A 20,586-nucleotide genomic window follows, 5' to 3' on the forward strand; every position below is an offset into this window, starting at 1 on the left:
TTCAGTGCACTATGCATTGGTTCTGTGTTATCCTTTCATCATTGTAAAGACCTGCTAGATAATGCAAAACTAATGTGGCATGGTGCTTTTCAGAACATCCTAAATACACTTTAGGATTTTTTTTTTACTATCAAACTTAAATGAAGCCCTGCAGTGAAATAATTATAGAAATAAACTCTCTAAAGTGATCTTAAAAGATTTTTACTTGGATTAATGCAGTTAGTATTGCCTTTCAACAGCTCTTTCCATAAAAAGCTATACTCCCATGCCAAAACATCAGATTAAGACAGGTTTGGGAAGGAACGGGCTGAAGTTCAGTTCTTCCCTTTGAATGACTTTATTAGTGGTCTGTTAAAGGCACAAATACTCTACGCCACCTTCACTCACCATCAAGGCAGCAACAAGACACTGCAACTGGAAACTGTCCAACTGCTTCACAGAAGTCAAAAGTAAGAGCATTACAGGAAGGGGCATCTGCAGAGTGGACAGGGAATTCCATGGTACTCTGACTGTACCCGTTTGGGATATCCCTGTTTGAAAGGCACCTCTGCCATTTCTCTGTCCAGTTTCCCCCACAACCCAGAAGGATTTGGAGCAAGTTTCCCTTGGATATGAAATGCAGCCAGGGATCAGTTGCTTTTCAATATGACATTACAGCAAGGGAGGGGAGTTCCTCCCCTTATATTCTGAAGCAGTACCACAAGCACCTTCTTCTGTAAAATAAGATATTTGCTTGAAGCTTTCAATATTGACATCGCCTAGAAACTTCTTAGTGCTGCTAAAATAAACCAAACTGTAAGGGCAACCCCCTAGCCAGGTCTGAGGTAACTGAGGCTCTTCTTAAGTAAGGGGAAGGGAGCTGTATTCACTTGAAGAAGTACATATAATAATTGAAAATGCTTTACTCCTCAGGAGCTATTTTTCTTGAAATAAGGGTCTGCAGTACCAAACAGTAAAACCCAGCAAGAGCATTTTGTATGTGGCAGACATTTTACACGATGCAGTAGTGCTGCTGTGCACACCCCATGGGTGTGCAAACCACAGCACTGGTTCACTACATTTCTGATTTAAGTATCATTTTGCATCTGATCCTTGCATGGAGCCAGCTGTCATTAACACAGCTGTGCTCCGGTGCTTGTGCCTTTCTTGTTTTGCAGCTCCTCATCAAGGAAAGGCAGCATTCTAGAAAAGATGTACATTTGCCTTCTTGGAGGCAGGAAAGGAGACTTCACAGCATTTGAATAAGCCTTCACTTTATAACTAACCAACTCAGCTTTATGACATACAGTAACACCCATTTGTTTTCTTTAAACATCACTCAAAAATTGCAGTTTTATTCCTTGTGGACATCTGAGTCGAGGCTTAATAGAAGGCTTAATATCCACATCTATCTCACCCTCATACACAAAAATCATTTTACACAGAGCATTTTCCTGAAATCCCCTCGAAGGGAGATGCTAAGGTTTAGCATCATGCATTTGAAAGCTGATCACGTACCAATCTATGTTAAAAGTAGCTCTGTAACACAGGTTGGATTATCTACTTATATATACTTATATAATAGTTATTTAATTCACAGAGTAGGAAAACATTTAACAATCATTCAGCTAAAGATTCAAGAACTTATGCGTTATTCCTTGGAGGGCTACAGCCAGAAATACAGGTCACATCTACTTTTAATAGAAGAAAAATCTCCTACCAGCACTGTGGGCCTTGGTAAATGAAAAAAAAAAAAAAAAAGGCAAAAATGTACACAAATTCAGTTTAAATTCTTTTTACAGATTTTCTGCAAGGAGGCCACCTTTAAATACAGTTTTGTTACAAGTATTGAGAGTCCTGTTAGTTTATAATAAAAAGTCATTGTTTCTAGAAGACGTCTTTCTAATTCTAAAGGCAAATTTAAATGAGACAGACTAAATCTATAGTTCATTTGAACTTATCTATAATCAGCCTCCGGCATTTGTCTTCTCCCCTCTCTAACGCTTTCCCTTGAATTAAAAGCATTCAGTTCAGCAAAAGCATTCATCTAATGCAGAATAAAAAAAAAAATAAAGACGACAAACAAAGGTGAAATGATAATTCAGGAAAGGGGAGGAAATCACTTCACCTCTCTGCTTTGGAGGTGTGATTCATTGTTTTAATGAGGTCACTTGACAGACAATGAATTCCAGGCTTCCTATTCAAGTCTTCCAATTAATTCTGGAGACTAATTAGACTCTGTCTCTCCAGATTTCTCTTCCACAAACAGTACACATGTAATAGGACTAGTTCTTAAACCAAAATTTAGGGTTTCTAGTCCTCCTGCTTCACTAGAGCATGAAATGAATCCTAAATCAGCTTTCCTCCACAGCTTTACTTCCCTGCAGCCAAGTCAAAAATCAAGATTTCCTTAACTGTTTGCCCAAGGCTATTTCCCTGAGAGCTCAAAAATGCCACCTGAATGGAAAGAAAAAAAAAAAGAAAGAAAGAGAGAGGGAACCCTACTGCCGAACACCTTCCCTTCCCCACAGGCTCAAACCTGAAGCTGATCATACAGGAAGAAGGGAACTGACGAGGCCAGATGCTTCAGGAGAACGGGGCCAGAAGCTGCCTTCTATTAGCAAGAACTGGTGCAGCATCTCTGTAGCCTCACTAAACAATCCCATCCGCATGGCCTCTCCAGTGAGGCCACGGCACCATCAGAGCCCAGAGGAGGACAATACGCAGCAATTTATCTTCTCGACGAGCCCTGTACAAGGCATTGACTAAATACCACAATGCTTAGCTATGGTCAAGACACACAGTCCAGTTATTCTCCAATTCAGCAGCATGTAAACAAGCACAGCTTATTCTTGTCAAATCACTGTTTGCTGCTCTACTCTTATAATATTGCTATGGGTATTTGTAAGTTGTATTCATGAGTGCTTGCCGAAATGAAAACTGCAAGCTTAATTCCCTCCAACACTGTAGTACAATATAGGGCAAATCTCAGCAGGCAGTTTTAGTTCACCGAATTCAGAGTGGTCAAATGGATGAACAAGAAACCACGTTTTTCTAGAAATGCCTCTGTCTGCATTGCTTTTAAATATATATGCTTCTTAACTTTTTTCGCTGCAAAGTGTCCTATTTGATTTCAAGTAATATGGACACATAATACAGTTACTGTGGCTTAATAATCTACTATCCGTCAGCTGAGCTGCAATAAGTGTCTAAGAGCTTCCAGGCTCCCTCAGCTGTACGGCAGTACACTGCACTGAGGCTTTAGGACACATCTTTAGTTACTATTGCTTCAAATGGGTATTGCTGCCTTGCGATTATATTAAAAAACAAATAGTAACATGAATTTGAAAGAATTCATAACATAGTAGGATCAAAAAAAAATGATCCCTCAAAATTTTAGAGGTTCCATTTCAGAATCGTTGAGTTTTCTATTCATACCTGCATAAGTACATACACTATCTGAAGACACACGCAAAATAGTTTTTAATTTTAAAAACCACAGTGCTTGGACCACTCTACAACGCCTGTCATTTGCTCCAAGTAGGAATTAAATTTGGAGAAACATCTAGTTAAGCAAATGCATCTCTACCTTTCTCAAAATTAAGTATAAAAAGCTGCTGAAATAGTCCAGCCACTGAAGTAACTGAGTAGTCAGTGACTTAAATCTCTGCCCAAATTCTCTAGAGAATATGCACAGCAATTTAACATAGTTTGTCTGGAAACCATATCGAAAATTGTTATTAATTAAAAGTTCCCAGCAAAATAACTTTCTTTTATGATGCAGCTTCATCTCCTTTTTCTCCTATTTTGCACTGAGTGAAGAATTATACTAACAAGATGGTCTGGACAGATTTAATCCTGCCTGCCTGAGTAGGAAAGCTCTCTCGCCCATTCGCCTGAAGCTTTGTATATTTCTATGAGAAAACAAAGAAGCAAAGAAACCCCAAATCTAATTTATCCAGTTCTCTTCAAAGATTAGTTATCTGCAGACATCGTGTAGCTCAACCACATCCTTCAGAGTCAGTAAACAAAAATTGCCCACTCATTGGATTTCTCTCCCATAGTAGTTTAAGAGTCTCCTTGTCATTTCTCCTGTCACTACTTTGGCAGTCCCACCAGCAGAAGCTCTAATTCGTATCAGCCACAAATATTTCAGATTTCCTCCAAAGCCCAGTCTAAATGGGTGGTCTTGCTGCTACCAATAACAGAGATAAAATAACACAGATTTAGCCAGCCTCCTTCAAAGTATGTGTCTTGACAAAATTTCATTGATTTCATGCCCACAACTGTCTTCCTATTCTAAATAAGAGTCTATTGTCAAGTGTCAAAACCCTATCATCAAGATTACAGATTATATTTAAATTTCTTTGTTACATTCACTGCTAACATGAGACTCGAAATTCCTTGTGACCTACATTAAGATTCTCCATCGCATAGATAGAACCGAGACATCATCCTGACAAAGGTCTGGGTGGGATTCTCCACGGGCAACACATGGCACTGAGTGAAGCACTGGCTGCTCTGGCACATGGGTGATGCAGGAGGATGCTTCTGCTCCCTGTTCCTTTTTAACCACAAAAGTTCAGATCCAAGATTTGGTTATGGCACTCATTTTGCCGATAGCACACTCTACGTTTGTGCAGTCCTAAAAATGAATTGCTGTTCTCTCACATCAAGCCTTGTCTTATGTCAAGACTACATGACATGTACCACTTTTGAACTATGCATGATAGTAACAGGAGAGAAGCGGAAGCAGAGGAAGTGTCAACTGTCTGAAGAATACTTCTAGCACTATTTAATTTTGTATGGTGGGAAGACCATCATCATGTGTCAAAGCACTGTCTGCATCTGAGATCCCAAAGCCTATGCCTTGAGCCAGGCAGCTACTCAACTTCTCTTCAACAAGTGAAACTTAACTACACAGAGCAAGGAGATTGTGGCTCAAGTAAAAGGATGTGAAGTATAAATACAAGTCACATATTGGAGGGATTAACACCAATAAAAACATACTTTACAGTTTGCTAGTTACCAAATGTATCTCTTAGCCACTGGGGTTTTTTTTAATTACTATGTTTCTACAAACAGCGAAGTTGGCAAATTGTGCCCAGAAATTATTTTCAGTTTCTGGCACATTTTACAAAACTAACTTTTAATGATTGAATGACATATCAGTCACATTGCATATGAATCTTGATTAGCAAATGAACATTTTAATTTAAGGATCATTAACGTAAACTTAAATAGCACCCAAAAATGATACTGACTGTGCACTTTTCCAATTAACCTTTACTTGCCTTGTTTGGGTAAACTACATGACTCTTTACAACAAGGTTCCCACGTTAAGCATATTTCCATACAAATTAAAACAACGGCCATAACTGCTACCTTAGAAAAGCTTTTAAAATTTTAGAGCACATTCAACAGTCTAGCTGTATTTCCCTTAGAAGCAAGGTTTCATAGCAGTTCCTCGTAAGTTACTGTCGGATACTATCTTTGGCCAATTTATTAGAGGCTGAGAATTCCTTCCACCTTTCCAGTGACCTGGATAATTCTGCTTCTTGTGATGAAAAGACAATCCAGAAAACATGCAAGAATCCCTCAGTCTTTCCTTAATCTTTAGTCTAAGTGGAAGACACTAAGCAAAACTGACTTAAGATAGACATTTGGGTTTGGGTTTTTTTTTATAAAATAGATGGGATAAGAGCTTCAAGTTATTAAGCTTTCTGCCTGTACTGTTTTTCCTCATGTTCTGAGTAGTGGAGACATATTACATAAATTTTTCCCCAGTTAGGGATTACTGCCTTTTGCAAACTGTGTAACTCTTGATGCTAAAATCCCTAGTGCACTTGATTGACTGTATTCGATTGGTCAGGAGAAATTCCATCAGCTCACATCCGTTCTCCACAAATCTTCTAGAAATCCTTTCACAAACTAGTTACCTCAATAGCTTTGAACAGTCTGCAAATATGAAAGGATTGCAGATTTTCTAGACGAGGTGTGGATCCTTATAATAGCAAGTTTAAGCCAACTTAAAGGCTTTTCTTAGTCCACACATGGCAGGTTAAAAAAAAAAAAAATCACTATTTAAGTGGCCTAAGTTAGCAGTCATGCCATACTACTGGGCTTATCATGCTACAGATGAAGAAAAAAAGCTGCTGTTGTGAAAACAGTCCTGGGAAATGACTCCCATTTTGGCAACTACCCTCACAGAAGAGTGGATTAAGTACTCCTCTCAACTTTGCTATCTCAAAAAACTTCGCTATCTCAAAAGATTGTCAAGGAAGATGGATATTCTCCCAGGTAAAGGAGCTGCCCCCATTCCATCAGCAGAATACCGAAGAGACAAGTCACAAGTTCAGTATTAAACTCTCACCTTGATCCAAGTGCCTTAAGGGCAGTCGATGTCACACATGTCCAGGATGTTGTTTCCTGTGAACTGTCATGCCAACTTAATTTACCAGCACAGCACAAATATTTCCTGCAGTTCTATGACCAAGGTTTTCAGGTGAAAACTCACTAACATCTGTCATGTACCCTTATCAGAGCTCTGAAATTTTTCCTTGCATTAAGTGTCAAGCTTCAGAGCTAAGAAAAATAATTCATATTACATGTTCAATGAAAGAGGAAGAAAGGTAATTATTTGATTCTCTGCCTTCCTCGTTTACCTTCAGATAACACAGAGATAAGAGGTCAGCACATGAGTGGTTGCTAAACTCTTGGTAACCTGTTCCTCTCATCCACTCATGACCCCCACGTTTTCTCACTAGCCTGTGACAAGAACCATGTCAGGCTCCACATGCCATGTCAGTCTCCACACCTATCTTACGAAGAACACCTAAGGTTCAACGGCACTTGCTGGAGGAGGCTGACAGGGCTTCATCTGTAGTGTAGTATTACTACAGTGAGACATCTGAAGACTTGATTTTTTGGCCTGGCGTCTCCATAATGGGAGATGTGTGTTATCTGCTGTAAAGAAACCAAGGTACAACACAGACCAAGCTATACAAGTGTTACCATGTGAGTCTTTCTGGGTCAATTCCCTGCACTGACAAATAGTACCAGCAACTGTAACAGCAACTCTGGAGAACTTTCCCAATCTACCACAGGAATCAATAAAAATGGAAAAGCTTTGAAGAAAGCATCTGATGGACAGGGAAGCGTCTATTTAACCATACCAGTGGTTCTTCCTGACAGCCTGACTATCCTTAAGCCCCAGCAGTTTAAGTGGCTACAGCTACAGATGTTACAGAGGAACCAAGCTATATGCAGCCTTGTTTCAAAAATCAAACGCTTCCAGTCACGCACAGCTGGAAGGTCCCTGACTAGGGGAATCCTGTAAGCCACCCACTCTATTAAATACTGAGCAGCAGCCACTGGTGCGGAAGCACTGACTCTATAAATTGAACCAAGAAACTGACCCACAACCTAGACTTTTTTTTTTTTTACAATGAATTCAAGTTTTTGTTACAATATTTACTCTTCCTAGTAAGCACACATTACTGTATGAGAAGTAGGCTATATGGGCACTGGACACGTTAATGGATATTCAAATTGAAAGTTGAGTACTTAATGAAATCCTGCTAGTTCAGGTTATCCCACAATTGTATTTGTCCTGGTTCCAGCTGGGAAAGAATTAACTTTCTTCCCAGTAGCTTGGGGGGTGTGCTGTGTTTTGGGTTTGGTATGAGAGGAATGTTGATGGCCTATTGATGCTTTGGTTGTTGCTGGGTGGTGCTTGCACTGGGGACTTTTTTTTCTTCTTTCGGCCTCTCATGTCCTGCCATGTCCAGGGGAAGCTGGGGGGGAGGGGGGGAGCACAGCCAGGGTGGTGGACCCAGCTGGCCAGTGGGGTATTCTATACCATGTGACATCATGCTCCGTATAAAAACCAGGTGTGGGGGGGGGCTCGCCCTCCATTCGTGACACACGGTCAGCAGTCAGTGAGCAGTTTCATTGTGCATTGCCTGCTTTATATATTCTGCTATTGTGGTTGTTATCATTGTTATTATTACTGTTCTACTTCGTTTTATTTCAATTATTAAACTGTTTTTATCTCAGCCTGGGAGTTTTCCTACTTGTGCCCTCCCGATTCTCTCCCCCATCCCAGCGGAGCGGGGGGTGAGCGAGCGGCTGCGTGGGGTTTAGCTGCTGGCTGGGGTTAAGCCACAACAGTATTCAAGTCCATTCACAAAAACAATTAGCTGAGCTGCATATCTACATAACAGTTCTCAGAATAAACAATTTTACTGTCAAAGATAAAATTAAGTGGCTTCATGTTGAAGAGCACACATTCCATCTCTCAAGTTGAAATTTCATGCAAATATAGTAGGGTTTTAACCATCTGATGAGAATTGTGTTTAGTTCTCTTGTAACATGAGAGCTTTAAGCATCAGTAAAGTCAATAAGGACATTACAGAAGACAATATTGATACTTCAACTGGAATGATCCACAGGGCTCAATTCTGCTCCTACTGTAGTCAAGTGACAGGCACAACATTCCCAAGATAAGCCCCAAGCCCATCAGCTCCCATTAATATTCCTATATTTACTTTCTCATAAGTATAAAAAAAAATTACTTTAGCTTGTACATAGCTACACTTTCCACACATGAACAGTATTTAAGAAAAGTCTTTTTACCTCTGTTGGTTTGTAGCAATCTACAAGAGTTTCCTAGAAGGAAAATATGAAAGTGTCAGTTCCAATACAGAGTAACAGTGAACATAAACAAGTCTACAGTATGAAACCTGGCAAGGGAGCGGGGAAAGAAGAGGAGCAAGAACCAGGAATCACTGGGTGAAGATGCTACTGAAAACCAAGCATTACAGCAAGTCACCTTTGCTCCCTAGGTGGATCAGAATGATTTGCAACAGGAGAGAAATGACGGCTTCTTCCTCCAGGTTGGAAGTTACAAAATCCCTCTCCAAAAAAAAACTGAGAAGAAGAGAATCCAGGAACATTTCTCCCAGCAATACACATGTGAAAGGTAGCTTTCTGTGAGGGTACCACAGTCTTTGTAATGCAGAAATACAGACCTTAGCTAGGTCAGGTGTTCCTAGCAGGGCAGCTGCAGCAACTAGTTTAGGCAGAAGCAGCACAGCTATTTATGAATGCTGAGTAAACAGCCTGGGGCTATGCCCCACGTCTCTGCGGCTGGGCAGTGGGCACTGAGAAAAGGGTGCCAATAGGCACTGCAATCAGATGTGGTACATCCGAGCATCCAGTTAGTCACCTCCCAAAAGTGAGCTGAGGGCAAACCACTGCTCTGGGACAGGTTTCCTTCCTTTAGTGCATCTGAAAACATTATAAACAGAGACCCTCGTATCGGTTTTATATCTTGATTTAGATATACGTATCTCTAAGACAATGATGTTTCTTTTCTTCTCCCCCTCATTCTTGCATTCATTAACTTTTACCTCAAGCAGGATTCAGAGAATTAGAGAGCTGGTTTGAATTGCGTAATTTCATCAGACAGCTTCTGAATTTCCCTACTAACTCCTGTTGCTGACCATCTTATCCTTCCCTCAAGCTTTTAGACAAGTTACTCCAAGATAACTCGATGGGTTCCAATGTCTAGCTAGTATAGACAGAGAAATGTTTCTGGTATCCTAAGGACAAGGGAGGATTTCTGGTCTGTATATGCACACATGTATATTTCTGCTGCTGCAATGAATCACAGAAACTATCTGGTCATCATAACTGACTCTCAGCCACATAATTTTTCTAGGTGACTGTTCTTTATTTTTCTACATTTTCTGTTCTTTATTTTATATACTTGTAAAAATAAGAATGAGTTTCAGCATATCTCCCTATATTACTGGATTCTTTGAAATTTTATTTACTCCTGTTATCACTTACCTTCCAGAATTTTTTTATCCTAAAGGATTTTGATTACCTTTGTACAGTCCAGTAGATTATGCTAAACTCAGACCTAGAAACCTCTCAGTTTTAGTTCTACGCTTACAGTGAACACAAGATATGGACCCAGATGCATTAATTCAGCCACATTCCAATTTAAAATTAGAAAATAATACTACCTGTAATTTGAGAGCTCTCTCCTCTTCATTGGCTGCATCAAGAAGGTCATCAATGTCAATTTCTACATCTGGCATCTCTTCTTCCTGAAAAGCAAGAATTCCCACTTAGTCCAGAGAGATATCCTTTAACTAACCTCAAAAACAGCCTAGTGATAGCACATATAACCCCATCTGCCTGGAGCCAGACAAGAAGATTCCTTGCTCCCAGACCAGCAGAAGGCCAAGCCCCAGCCACACAGGAGGTGACAGCTCTTAAGCAACCCTTCCCTCACAGCCCAGAGCTGTGTTACCAACCCATGCCCAGCAGCACAAGTCATGCTATTTTCACAGTACTGGACAAGAAGATGAAGAAGAGGTCAGGGCAGGGGAAGTAGATAAAAGCTGCAGCAAGCCACAAAATTGCTTTGAAAACATTCTTGACTGGACTGCTTATTTTGTTACACTATGGAAGTTCTCCCTTGCTCAAAGTTGGCTTACAAGGATGACATACATGCCCCATCAGAAGAGCTCAGATTTCCAGTGCCTGCAGTGAAGCACAATCTAAGGCATAGAGTATTTTAGGGAATTTTTTTTAAACCTCCTCCACCCATACACTTCTCCCTCTGCATTACCAGCACATCAGACACGTTGTTCCTTGAGTCAGAACAGCAGTCCACCCATTTTGAAAGACCCCTGAGCTCTGGAATCCCAATGAGAATTCATTGTCCACAGATAACACTGTTTATTGCATTTACAATTATGCAATTGTAAAAAAAAAATACTGCTGGCCATTTTTCGCATTTTCCCCATCTTAAAAGGCACTTCAAAACAGTAAAGCAGCACCTCACTGCACATACAAAACACTCTGGTCTCAGCCTCTCCCCCATACCAAAGTCCCACTTTCACAGTGGCCTCAGTGCCACAGACGCATGGCTCCTCCATTGCCCCTGCTCCAGCCAAGGCAATGCACGGGCACTGTGAGTCTGTCCTCTCCCACGAGTACACTGTGATTGATCGGCTCACTGGCACTGCATCACCTTGGCACCTCCTGAATGAAAGCAGGGACTTGAAAGCGTCCAAAGAGGAGGGAGGATTTGAGAGTCAGGAGGAAGCAACAAGACCATTATCCCCAGCAGCAGCTGTCATCTTGTACCCCACAAGCACTTTGAGATCCTTTAAAGAAGCATTTTGACAAAAATGTGGTGGTTCCAGTGATTTGCAAAAGTTTCACCAGTTGTGAAATAATCTAATAGCTCCAATAGCAACTGCCACAGGTAACACCAAAATCACTCTTCTACTTGGTAAGAGTCCAAACATTAGCAAGGAAGATTAACTCGAGTTAATCTAATGAAAGATAAGTACCAAAGTGCCAAACAACTACCTATATCAGAAGCTCCAGCTAAAATGCCAACTGCTCAACGGTTGTTTGGGTGTGAGGAGGAAGGACAGAATTAGGATGATTAAGTTCCCTCTTCCACACCTCTGAAGGAAAGCGTGCAGGAACACGATAGCACAGCCGTGCAGGCTGTTAGACCCGATGACTAAAAATACACGAAGCACATCCTTTGCCCAATTAGCAGGTTCATTCTTTCAGCATGCGTGTTAGTCAGAAAGGAAATGTGGGCATTTGCCGAGATGAATTCATAAAAATACTAGTTACTGTAACACAATGTGGCAATAAGGGAGTTTCTAACCTAATGCTATAGACTCATTAGCAATTTAAACAACAAGGGGAAGAGGAGGGAAAAGAAGTCTTTCACAGACTATTCAGTAAAAGCAATCAGCATTGGAAGGGATAAAGATTAATCCATAACAGTGGTACACTTACTTAGTAGCTTACTATCCGAACCCTACACTAATCCGCTTATCACACTAAGAACAAGAAATTCACCAAATAGACAGTAAACCTCCTGAACATTTTATCTAAGCAGCTCATTATAAATACTGTTAAGATAGGGTGCCTGGATTTATCGTTAATACTGTAAACTTATCAAAATACACACCCATGGACCTGCATAAATGCCAATTGTGCATCTGTCTGCACTCCGAAGTGCTGTTTAGAACATCGAATATTTTGCCTGATACACATTTTGAACTCTTGCCTGTCAGCGTGGCATTCTGGCCAACTGAAACGATGTTGAAAGGCAACAGTGAGGAGGAATTCCCTAGAAGGTATATAATGCTTTTCTGTGATCACATTTCATTGATACTGAGCACTCCTGAAAGGTTAGTTTTACTCTGATTGGTACCAGTCATGTAGGAGAAATCCTTGAGTCTATCCCTCCTCACTTTTATCTTCTTCAAATCAACTTTCTCCTACGTCTTCAAGGTTCACAGTCCAGAGGGCAACTGTACCAGTAATTCACTGAAGCTTTGGTATAAGAGTAACACAGCTCCTCTACATCAATGAAAGCGATAACAAAGAAATAACTTAGGGATACTTCAGAAACGAGGGACTGTAATTGTGTCTGACATACTGGCATTCAATTAAGTTACATTTTCTGTAAAAGATCACGTGTATCTTCATCACTCCACAGCAGATTTGAACTCTGATACACAACACAAATGGAGGGGGAAGCCCAAAAAGGTAACTCTTGCTCTTATTTTTGGCTGAACGAACAAACATAATCAAAGCATTTCCCCCCCCCTCTGAACTACTGTGCCTGCATGATCTCAAGAGTTTTATGTTAGGCATGAAAAACATGTGCTTAGGTCAGGAGCATGACCACTCCACAACAGCTGTAATGACAGAGGAAAGGAAGAACAGTCAGGTCTTCTGTTTGCCTGATTTTACTGGTGAGAGAAGTGTGGTTGATCCTACTACAATTAAGCAGCTAGCTCCAGACTATGCTGGGGCAAGCCTGAAAGGGGCTGTGCATAGCTGAAGGATAGTATTTCAAGGGTCTTGTTAGCACCATAAGGCTGTGCAAGGAAACCAAAGCACTGCCGTGTTCTGCTCCAGTGAGAGGGAGACAAGGTGCTGCAAATAGCAGATGATGGGGGGGGGGGGGGGGGGGAAGAAACCACAAGAAGCATGCTGACAGGGAGCAGCCTCCAGAAAAGCTAAAACAGAAGAGGTATGGGGATTGCGGGTGCAAACACCCATCAATTGAAACAGTTGGGGGAGGGGAGGATGGACACTCTCCTTTTAAGCACCCTCTCAGTTTGCATTAATAATGTAGGCAGGACATGAGCCCGTTTCTGCTTTCGTATTCAAAAGTCAAAAAATATCACCGAAGTTGGCTTCTGTGCTGTTTAATGCAACTTAAATTCAACCTTGCATTGGACAACAGCCCCGTGGTTATTTAGGTTGCATGAATTCTTTGCAGGCAAAAGACCTTGGGGCACTGACAAGCGTTAAGTAATAAATAGCTGTAGCAGTTTAAGACATTACAACCTCTCCAACTGTATGTTATTTAGCCTCTGGCAGAGATGATCACTGCCCCAACAGTGAATGGAAGAAAAACAGCTAAGCATCCCTTAGTGAAACCAGGGAGAAGGTCTGACAGCCTCTGAAACCACCTCCCACAGCAGCTTAAGCCAAAGGGCTGGATTTTGCAGGGGCGGCTGAAGAACACTTGCACACTCTCATCTGCTGACCCTGAGGACAGCACCTCCAGCACAGCAAGAGCAGCTCTGACATTGTTACAAGTATTTAATTAGTAAACATTTATCTGAGGCTTTCAAATTTAAAGGACAATAGTTGTCCTATGGATAAACTTCCCACTGTAAACCCAACTCTCAAATCAGCCTGCTATCCCTCATCCTCACTGCCCATTCACTGTGCATCATCTCATTTGCAGTGCTGGGAAATAATGAAATGGGTTTGTTTGGTTTTTACTTCAGATTTTAAGTTTGGCAGAGAAAGGAGAAGTTAAGCGCAGCAAGAAAAGTTAAAGCCATCATTTGTATAGTGAGTTTGGAAGCAACCTGAAAGGACAGCAAAAGAAAGATGATGGAAAAGGAGGGAAAGAAGATCATAGAATTCAGATGTATGAAAGTTTCAGACCATATGAATCAGGGATTTCTCTCAAAGTCCTGGAAGATGGCCAGTGTAAGTGATTAATACCAAACCAGAAAACAGGATCAGTTTTTCTAGAAGTATCCATTTAATATATGAAAAGATTTATTTATTTATTTTTAAAAAGAGACATCTGCTGGACAGTTAGCTCTAAACAAGTTCATCTGCAGATATGGATGGCACTGCCCCAATGCAAGACAATGGTTTAAGTCTCAGGATGATAAATAAAAGTGCCATGAATTACCAGGACTGGAAGTCATTGGTTGCATATGTAACCTGGTGGGATTATGAATGGATTGCACTTAGTACAGGTGAAAGAATACTACTAAATAGTCATTCATATGAAACACAAAGGAAAAACCCATGTGTTCCTTGTTTCAAAGCATTCAGTTGTTTTGGGGGACTTATGGGTCAGGACAAAAATAGATAAACTCTTCTTTTTATTCTCATTTTTAAGGGATCAAAAATTATGAATCCAGAATCAGAGCAAGCTCTTTTTGACTTAAAGTTAATCCTACTTAAGTGAGGAGTCAAAATACAACAGCTGTTTACAACACAAAAAGGCTGCTAATGTCTATTGATTGGTATGAGGAACAGAAGATTAGGAAAGGATATTAAAGACAGAAAGAAGAGACTCAGAAGTGCCAGGGTTGAGGACACTCGCAGTAGGAACAAGAATCCTCAGTGGTACAACCCAATTACTAAATGACCATATGTTTTCTCCAATCCTAAAATATTAACAGCAGTAACGTCACAGCAGCCATGATGATCTAATGTTAGACATGTGCAAAAAAAACCCACTATCTCTCACTTCTCTTGGTCCAGGTGAAGTGGTTCATGCAACAGTGAACATGGGTTTGCACAGTTGATACTCAGTGAACACATTTAGGATGCTGCTCCCACTGTGATACAATCCTTCTCATGCAGCAATCCTTATCATGCAGTTACATACCATTTTCTCCCTGGTCAGACACGTATCTCATTAGCAACCAGCCAGTTGAATGTGAAATCTCAAAGGCAACACAGAGCGCAAGGCCCCACACCCCTGAGCACATGCCAGTCTTGACTCCAACTGAGAGTTAGAAAAGCCTGTGTTGCACCCAGGCTGTTCTAACCACAGCAGCAGCCTGTTTCACCAACACCAAGTCTACCCTTCTTCATCACTCTTGTTCATTAAAGAAAAGTGCAGAGACATTAAAGGCTAAGTTATCAGATTTGTCCACTCATTTTGAGTCAGTGATCCTACTGTTTCTGAATAATTATAACTTATCTGTGACATTGTGGCTACTTACAGAAACTTTCTCCTGTGCTGAGCCTGTCTTCAAGCCTGACCTCATGTGGATCCAGTTAAATACCCAGAAAGGGAAGGACACTGAGTGTCCACCTGTCAACAGAATGGCTTACGCAAGTTGCCCAGTATCTCACAGGGCAAGTGCATCTATATCTACACAACATGGTATGAATGGCTAGATAAAAGTCAAGGACACGGTGTTTTATCTATATGGTCTAGATCTGATCTACCCTCACCACTGGAGCTAGTAGGGGACCGTGCCCATAGCCTTGCAGACACACCACTAGAGGGAGGTAACACTTTACAAACACAGCAAGGGCCCCTGAAGTTGCTGGTAGAGCATGGAAAAGTCTTCCCAGACCTAGATTCAGTTCTCAGGTCTGGAGAACAGCAGTGTAACTTTTGTCCTCAAGTACCCATCTCCCTCTGCTTTTTTAGTCCTCAGCTTTTACTCTCACAGCTTTGTTCCTGCAAAATCCTACCTCCTCCACTCCTACTTTTTGGGGTACTGCTTCTACCGCCTTCCTATGTACCCTTTCTCCTCAGCCCAAGGAAGGACCGCTGCAAGCAGAGAAAGGAGCAAGACTCAGCTCCCAGGCACTGTGACCAGAGCTCCCTGCCAAGAACTGCAAGAACCCAGACGTTCCTAGTTCCCTATAGAGGAAGCTTGTTCACATAAGACAAGCTTTGAGCTTATTGCCAAACTTTAACAAGTTTGGGCACATGACAAGTACAAGTGAAAGAGGAGGGGAGATGCTTGATTAAACTAAGAACACTTTCATAAACTGGCCACGGGCATCTCGAACACAAAGCAAGTCTGTCCCTCCTAAATTTCTAAGATCAGACATACTAGAGTTTCAACTAAGCTGTTGAAAGTCCTGATATAATGTGGAAAAACACTTTCTTCCTCCTGATTTTAGTCTCAACATCAGAAATAACTGAACTCTTACCTAAAAATCTTTCCAAGATATTCCAGCTGAGGAAGGTACCTACTGTGAATCTCTTCTGCTTGGATTATTTCAATTTGGATAAGCTTAACATTTTAAAAGTGTGTTTTCCAGTTGTTAAATCAAGGGTAATGCCAAGAACAATGCTTATGGGGTTCTGCATGGAGGAATACACACCTTGCTGTGAAGCCAAGGGGGAGCTTACCTAGGAATCATCAGTGCCTGGCAATAAAGAGGATGTAACAAAGCTGCAGGGAAAGGATATTAAGCTAGATGAGAGATGGACAGACACACACAATGATAGTGTCCACACAGGCAGGTACAGCTGGACCATAGCTGGCTCAGCCAGTGTGCACAAACTGCATGGTCCAGAAACTATAGCTGCATTAGTGCAGCTTTCAGACCAAGAGAATAAACCCTATTGGCAGAGCATTTACATTCAGGTGCCATAGTTTATTAACACAGCAATCAGATTTCCAGACCAAAGCTTACCTACATCCACCTGGCTCAGAGAAGAAAGAGCTAGCTAAAGCCTGTCTGCATCTGCCAATTCACCTTATGTTGGTTAGTAGATAGGTGGGCGAATAGCCTGAAGCTTATATTAGGAAGAGCACATCTTACTCCAAGAAAATCCCAAAGAGGAGACCTGTTGGAGATTGATGTCTGAACCCAGGGAACAGGGAGAACTCTCAAGCTCCCAAGTCTAAAGTGTAACCTAACAGCATCCCAGATCTATGTCAGTATGCAACTTAGGTGTGTGTTGCCCCCAACCAGAGACACCCTATAAGAAAAAGCACAGGGTTACATGTTAAAAAGGATACCACCATGCTCCTCGGACAATTGGAAGAGCATGCCCGTCCTGCCATCTAGCCAGTCTTCACTGAAACAGCATGGTTAGGAATTATTCTTTCTCCTTCCTCCCCTTATCCCAGCATGAGCAAACACACCCTTCTAACACTTCCACTTCAAAATACAGAGACAAATTTGCAGAAATAACCTTATTTAAATTAAGTCAGTAAAGTCTGGAAGGACAACACTGACTGGTTGGAGGATATGACAGTGTCCAGATCCCTTTGCATCTTCCAGGCTAGTACTTTCTGTACAGAACACCTTCAATATATCAGTGTGTCCATACGCATCACTTTAAGCAGCTGATCAACAAGTGACTCATGAAAACATGAGTCCTGTGAGCTGAAGCTTCAAAGAGCAGGGAGCCGCTCTTGACCACCAATGAGCAAGGAAAAAAAGAGAAGACTGAAGCTCCTTGTTTAGCTTTAGGTCAACAGCTCATTCATTATTCCTGGTGAAGAACTACATAGCTTTCACAGTATTGTCAACTGCAAATATTTGAAAGAAGCACATACGGTGACAGTAACCTGTTGGTCTAACACACTCATCTAGATGAACAAAGCAGAGTATGCTCTCCAATAGACAGCAATATGGAGTCAAAGGGAAAATGAGACTAGGCATGAGAAGGGCTTTTACTCACATTTCATATAAGCCATTTGCAAGCGTTTTGGTGAAAAATACAGTTCTTTTTTAAAGGCTTGGTAAGATGTCCTGAAGTTAACTCTAGTTAAAAAACACTAGCCCATGGTGCATCTGAAGCAAATTGTTTTCTTGGCCAACACGCAAAAAACAGACAGAGGAGAGGGATCCTGTGAAAATGTCTCCTTAAGGGCTGGGACTCCTAAGAGTTTTGAATATTCAGGATCACCGATTCCTTTCTGAAGGCTATGAAAGGGGGTAAAGTTAGCCAAGAGACACACAGAGGAAGAGACAGAGCTGAAGTACAAGGGCAGCCCCTAAGTAGCTTGGCCTCCTCTGTACCCACCACCACCCCCATTATCATTTCCTGTTATACAGGTAGTAGACCAGTTTGAGCAATATGTCCCTTACAGGCAAGGGAGGAACCCAAAGTTTGGATTTAACCAGCCTCCACAATGACAAGTTTAGAGATTTTTAAAATTTGAAGGGATGGAGTCAAACAGGGACATGCTCCCTCTGTGGGTTACATTCTCTGACAAGGTAACTTCTCAACAAGTACTCTCTCGCAAGCTGCCTGAAAAGCATAAATCATGAGGGTCACAGGTTTAGGGGTTTGGTTTTAGGTGGTGGGAGGGAAGAATTCAGGACAGAATGATGTCAAGCAGGACAATCCCTGTATAAGGATATCACCCTAGGCAAATTGGGACACTAATCCTGTATATTAGTGTTACTTATCAATAGCCAAGAACAGCTCAAACTTCCTTACTTAGAAACAATTATAAAGAAAAAACATAGTGCAAACCAAATTTAAAACAACTTCTGGGAATCACTTAAGTATACGGGCATCTTAATGTCCATGTATGTACCTAACCAGGAGTGAGGTACAGCTGTAGCTTCAGAATTCAAATGGAAATAAAAAGTACACTAACAGGGCAATGACTATATAGCACACACAAAACACTTAGAATTCTAGTTATGAACCTCATTAAAGCAATTAACAACAACTGATATTTTCAATAAGCAGGGGAGGAGCACCCACTCAAGCCAAGTTCTTCCATCTCATTACCCAAGCTGACTCTTTCTTTTCCCTCAGTCACTGTAAATCGATGTTTGTTTCAAGCTGGCACTGCCACAGATCATCCTCTCCTCCTGGCTCTCAAGCGACTGCAGAGCAGATGAAGTGGACAGATGCTATTCCAGTTACAAGTTCCATTCAAAGAGTCAGTCCCTCTTAAAGCAGTACTACACAGCCCACATTTTTTATTATAAAATAGCGCTCAAGTACACCAAAATAGCAACAGCACAACCCTGGCACTTCAGTGACACAAAAAGAAGCAACTCTGTTGTGCCCTTACTTCAGTTGGGGTGCCTCTGTCAGCATGGAGGGATCAGGGTTATGGGCAGAGACAAGAACATCATCCCTCAATGCAACTCCTGTGAAAGCTCCCTTTATGGGCAAGCCTTTGTGAAAGAGGATAGGGAACGGACCTCCACATCCAGAGCAAGTGTCCCCACCCAGCTTCCCTGAATATCTTCATCCTCCCCCAGAACACAAGCCTGCCTGCATTGACACTCGACACAGAGGCAGCTGCTGTCTTTGCAGATGCCATTGGAGTTTTGCCTTTCCTTCAATTAGAAGGCTAGAGGGCAGAAAAACGATGGCAACACACCATGATTTCCTCTGGACAAACTCCTTACAGCTACAGGCTGCCCAAATGCTAAATTTAAGTCAGCTGCTTAGGTCCTACATCAGAACATGGTTAGCACATATAACACTTACCCTGTGTAGGGGTGGGGGAAAGTAAGATGGCCAGCTGTGTCAAAAGTCAGCTGGAAGAGGTGAAAGGGAAGGTTAAGTTAAAGCACAGCAAGGCAGGTACAAGTACTGCCGAACCATTCACTGAAGTGAAGTTACTCAGGGAAAGGGAGATAGGGCCAATTTCAGAGGACAACTCAACATATAGAGGCTACACAACTAAACGTTTTTGGAATCGGAGCAATAGAAAATCTGGACCGCTCACCTGCTACTGCGTTCTGATGCACTGCAGACAGATGCTGCACATCACATCTAAACTACCTCAGTGCCACACAGTTATGCCAACACAAGGCTTGGAATAAAACATGGTACCACTCAGCATACAACAAAAGAGCAAGTAATTGAAAAACTGTTGATGTATTTACTTGAAGCTAGCACTTTATAACAGTAGTAGCTTATAATAGACAAAGCATCAAAATTTGCATGAGCTGTTTCAATGTAGATTCTGGCCTACCTACACCCAAGAGTGATGGCAACAGGATTTTCAAGTGGAGATCAGGGGCTCTCTTTAAATCAGTAAAGGCTAACCAGCCATTAAAATTCACTGTATACTTCTGCATCAGTGTGACCACTACTGTCAGAGACACCTCTGTGTTTATATAGACCATATGAGAATGCCATGGTGACCTCAGTCAAATGCTCTAAAACTGGCTCTGCAGAAGAGGAAACCTTGGTCCTCTTTTTCCACAGTTCTCTGTTCTCCTTGCTAGCAGGGCCACAAAGCTGCTGTTGAAAGAATAATGTGTTAGGAGAGCTAAACTGGAGTTTTACTGCACTTCAAACTCTGCCAATTCAGTTGAGGCTGGGCTTGCCTAGCAGACACACTGCCTACTGTTGGTCACCAACACACCCGTCAAGTTTTCTTGGCTGGAAGGAAGACTTTCTGTACTCTTTCAGAAGGCCATGCCTTTTTACTTAGATGCCCTTAGAGCCAGCATGACCTAGCTGCCACATTTCACTGGCTGCATTCTCCCATCAGTGGCAGGGAGGTAACTTTGTACATGTGGATGCAGCCTGCAACTCCATAAAGA

The 20,586-nt window shown here is 41.6% G+C and overlaps 1 protein-coding gene across 1 annotated transcript in view; it reads right to left on the bottom strand.

Annotated features, from left to right (window-relative positions):
• The window catches only part of PPP1R14C (protein phosphatase 1 regulatory inhibitor subunit 14C), a 53,772-nt gene that overhangs the window by 2,989 nt on the left and 30,197 nt on the right, over positions 1-20,586 (bottom strand). The window contains exons 2-3 of the mRNA XM_075148129.1: positions 10,014-10,097; positions 8,617-8,649 (exon numbers count right to left, since the gene is read on the bottom strand). Of these exons, the coding sequence (XP_075004230.1) occupies positions 8,617-8,649; positions 10,014-10,097 (117 nt within the window). The remainder of the gene's footprint in view (positions 1-8,616; positions 8,650-10,013; positions 10,098-20,586) is intronic.

The sequence above is a fragment of the Calonectris borealis genome, chromosome 3, assembly GCF_964195595.1.
Source record: "Calonectris borealis chromosome 3, bCalBor7.hap1.2, whole genome shotgun sequence".
In the NCBI taxonomy this organism is placed as follows: Eukaryota; Metazoa; Chordata; class Aves; order Procellariiformes; family Procellariidae; genus Calonectris; species Calonectris borealis.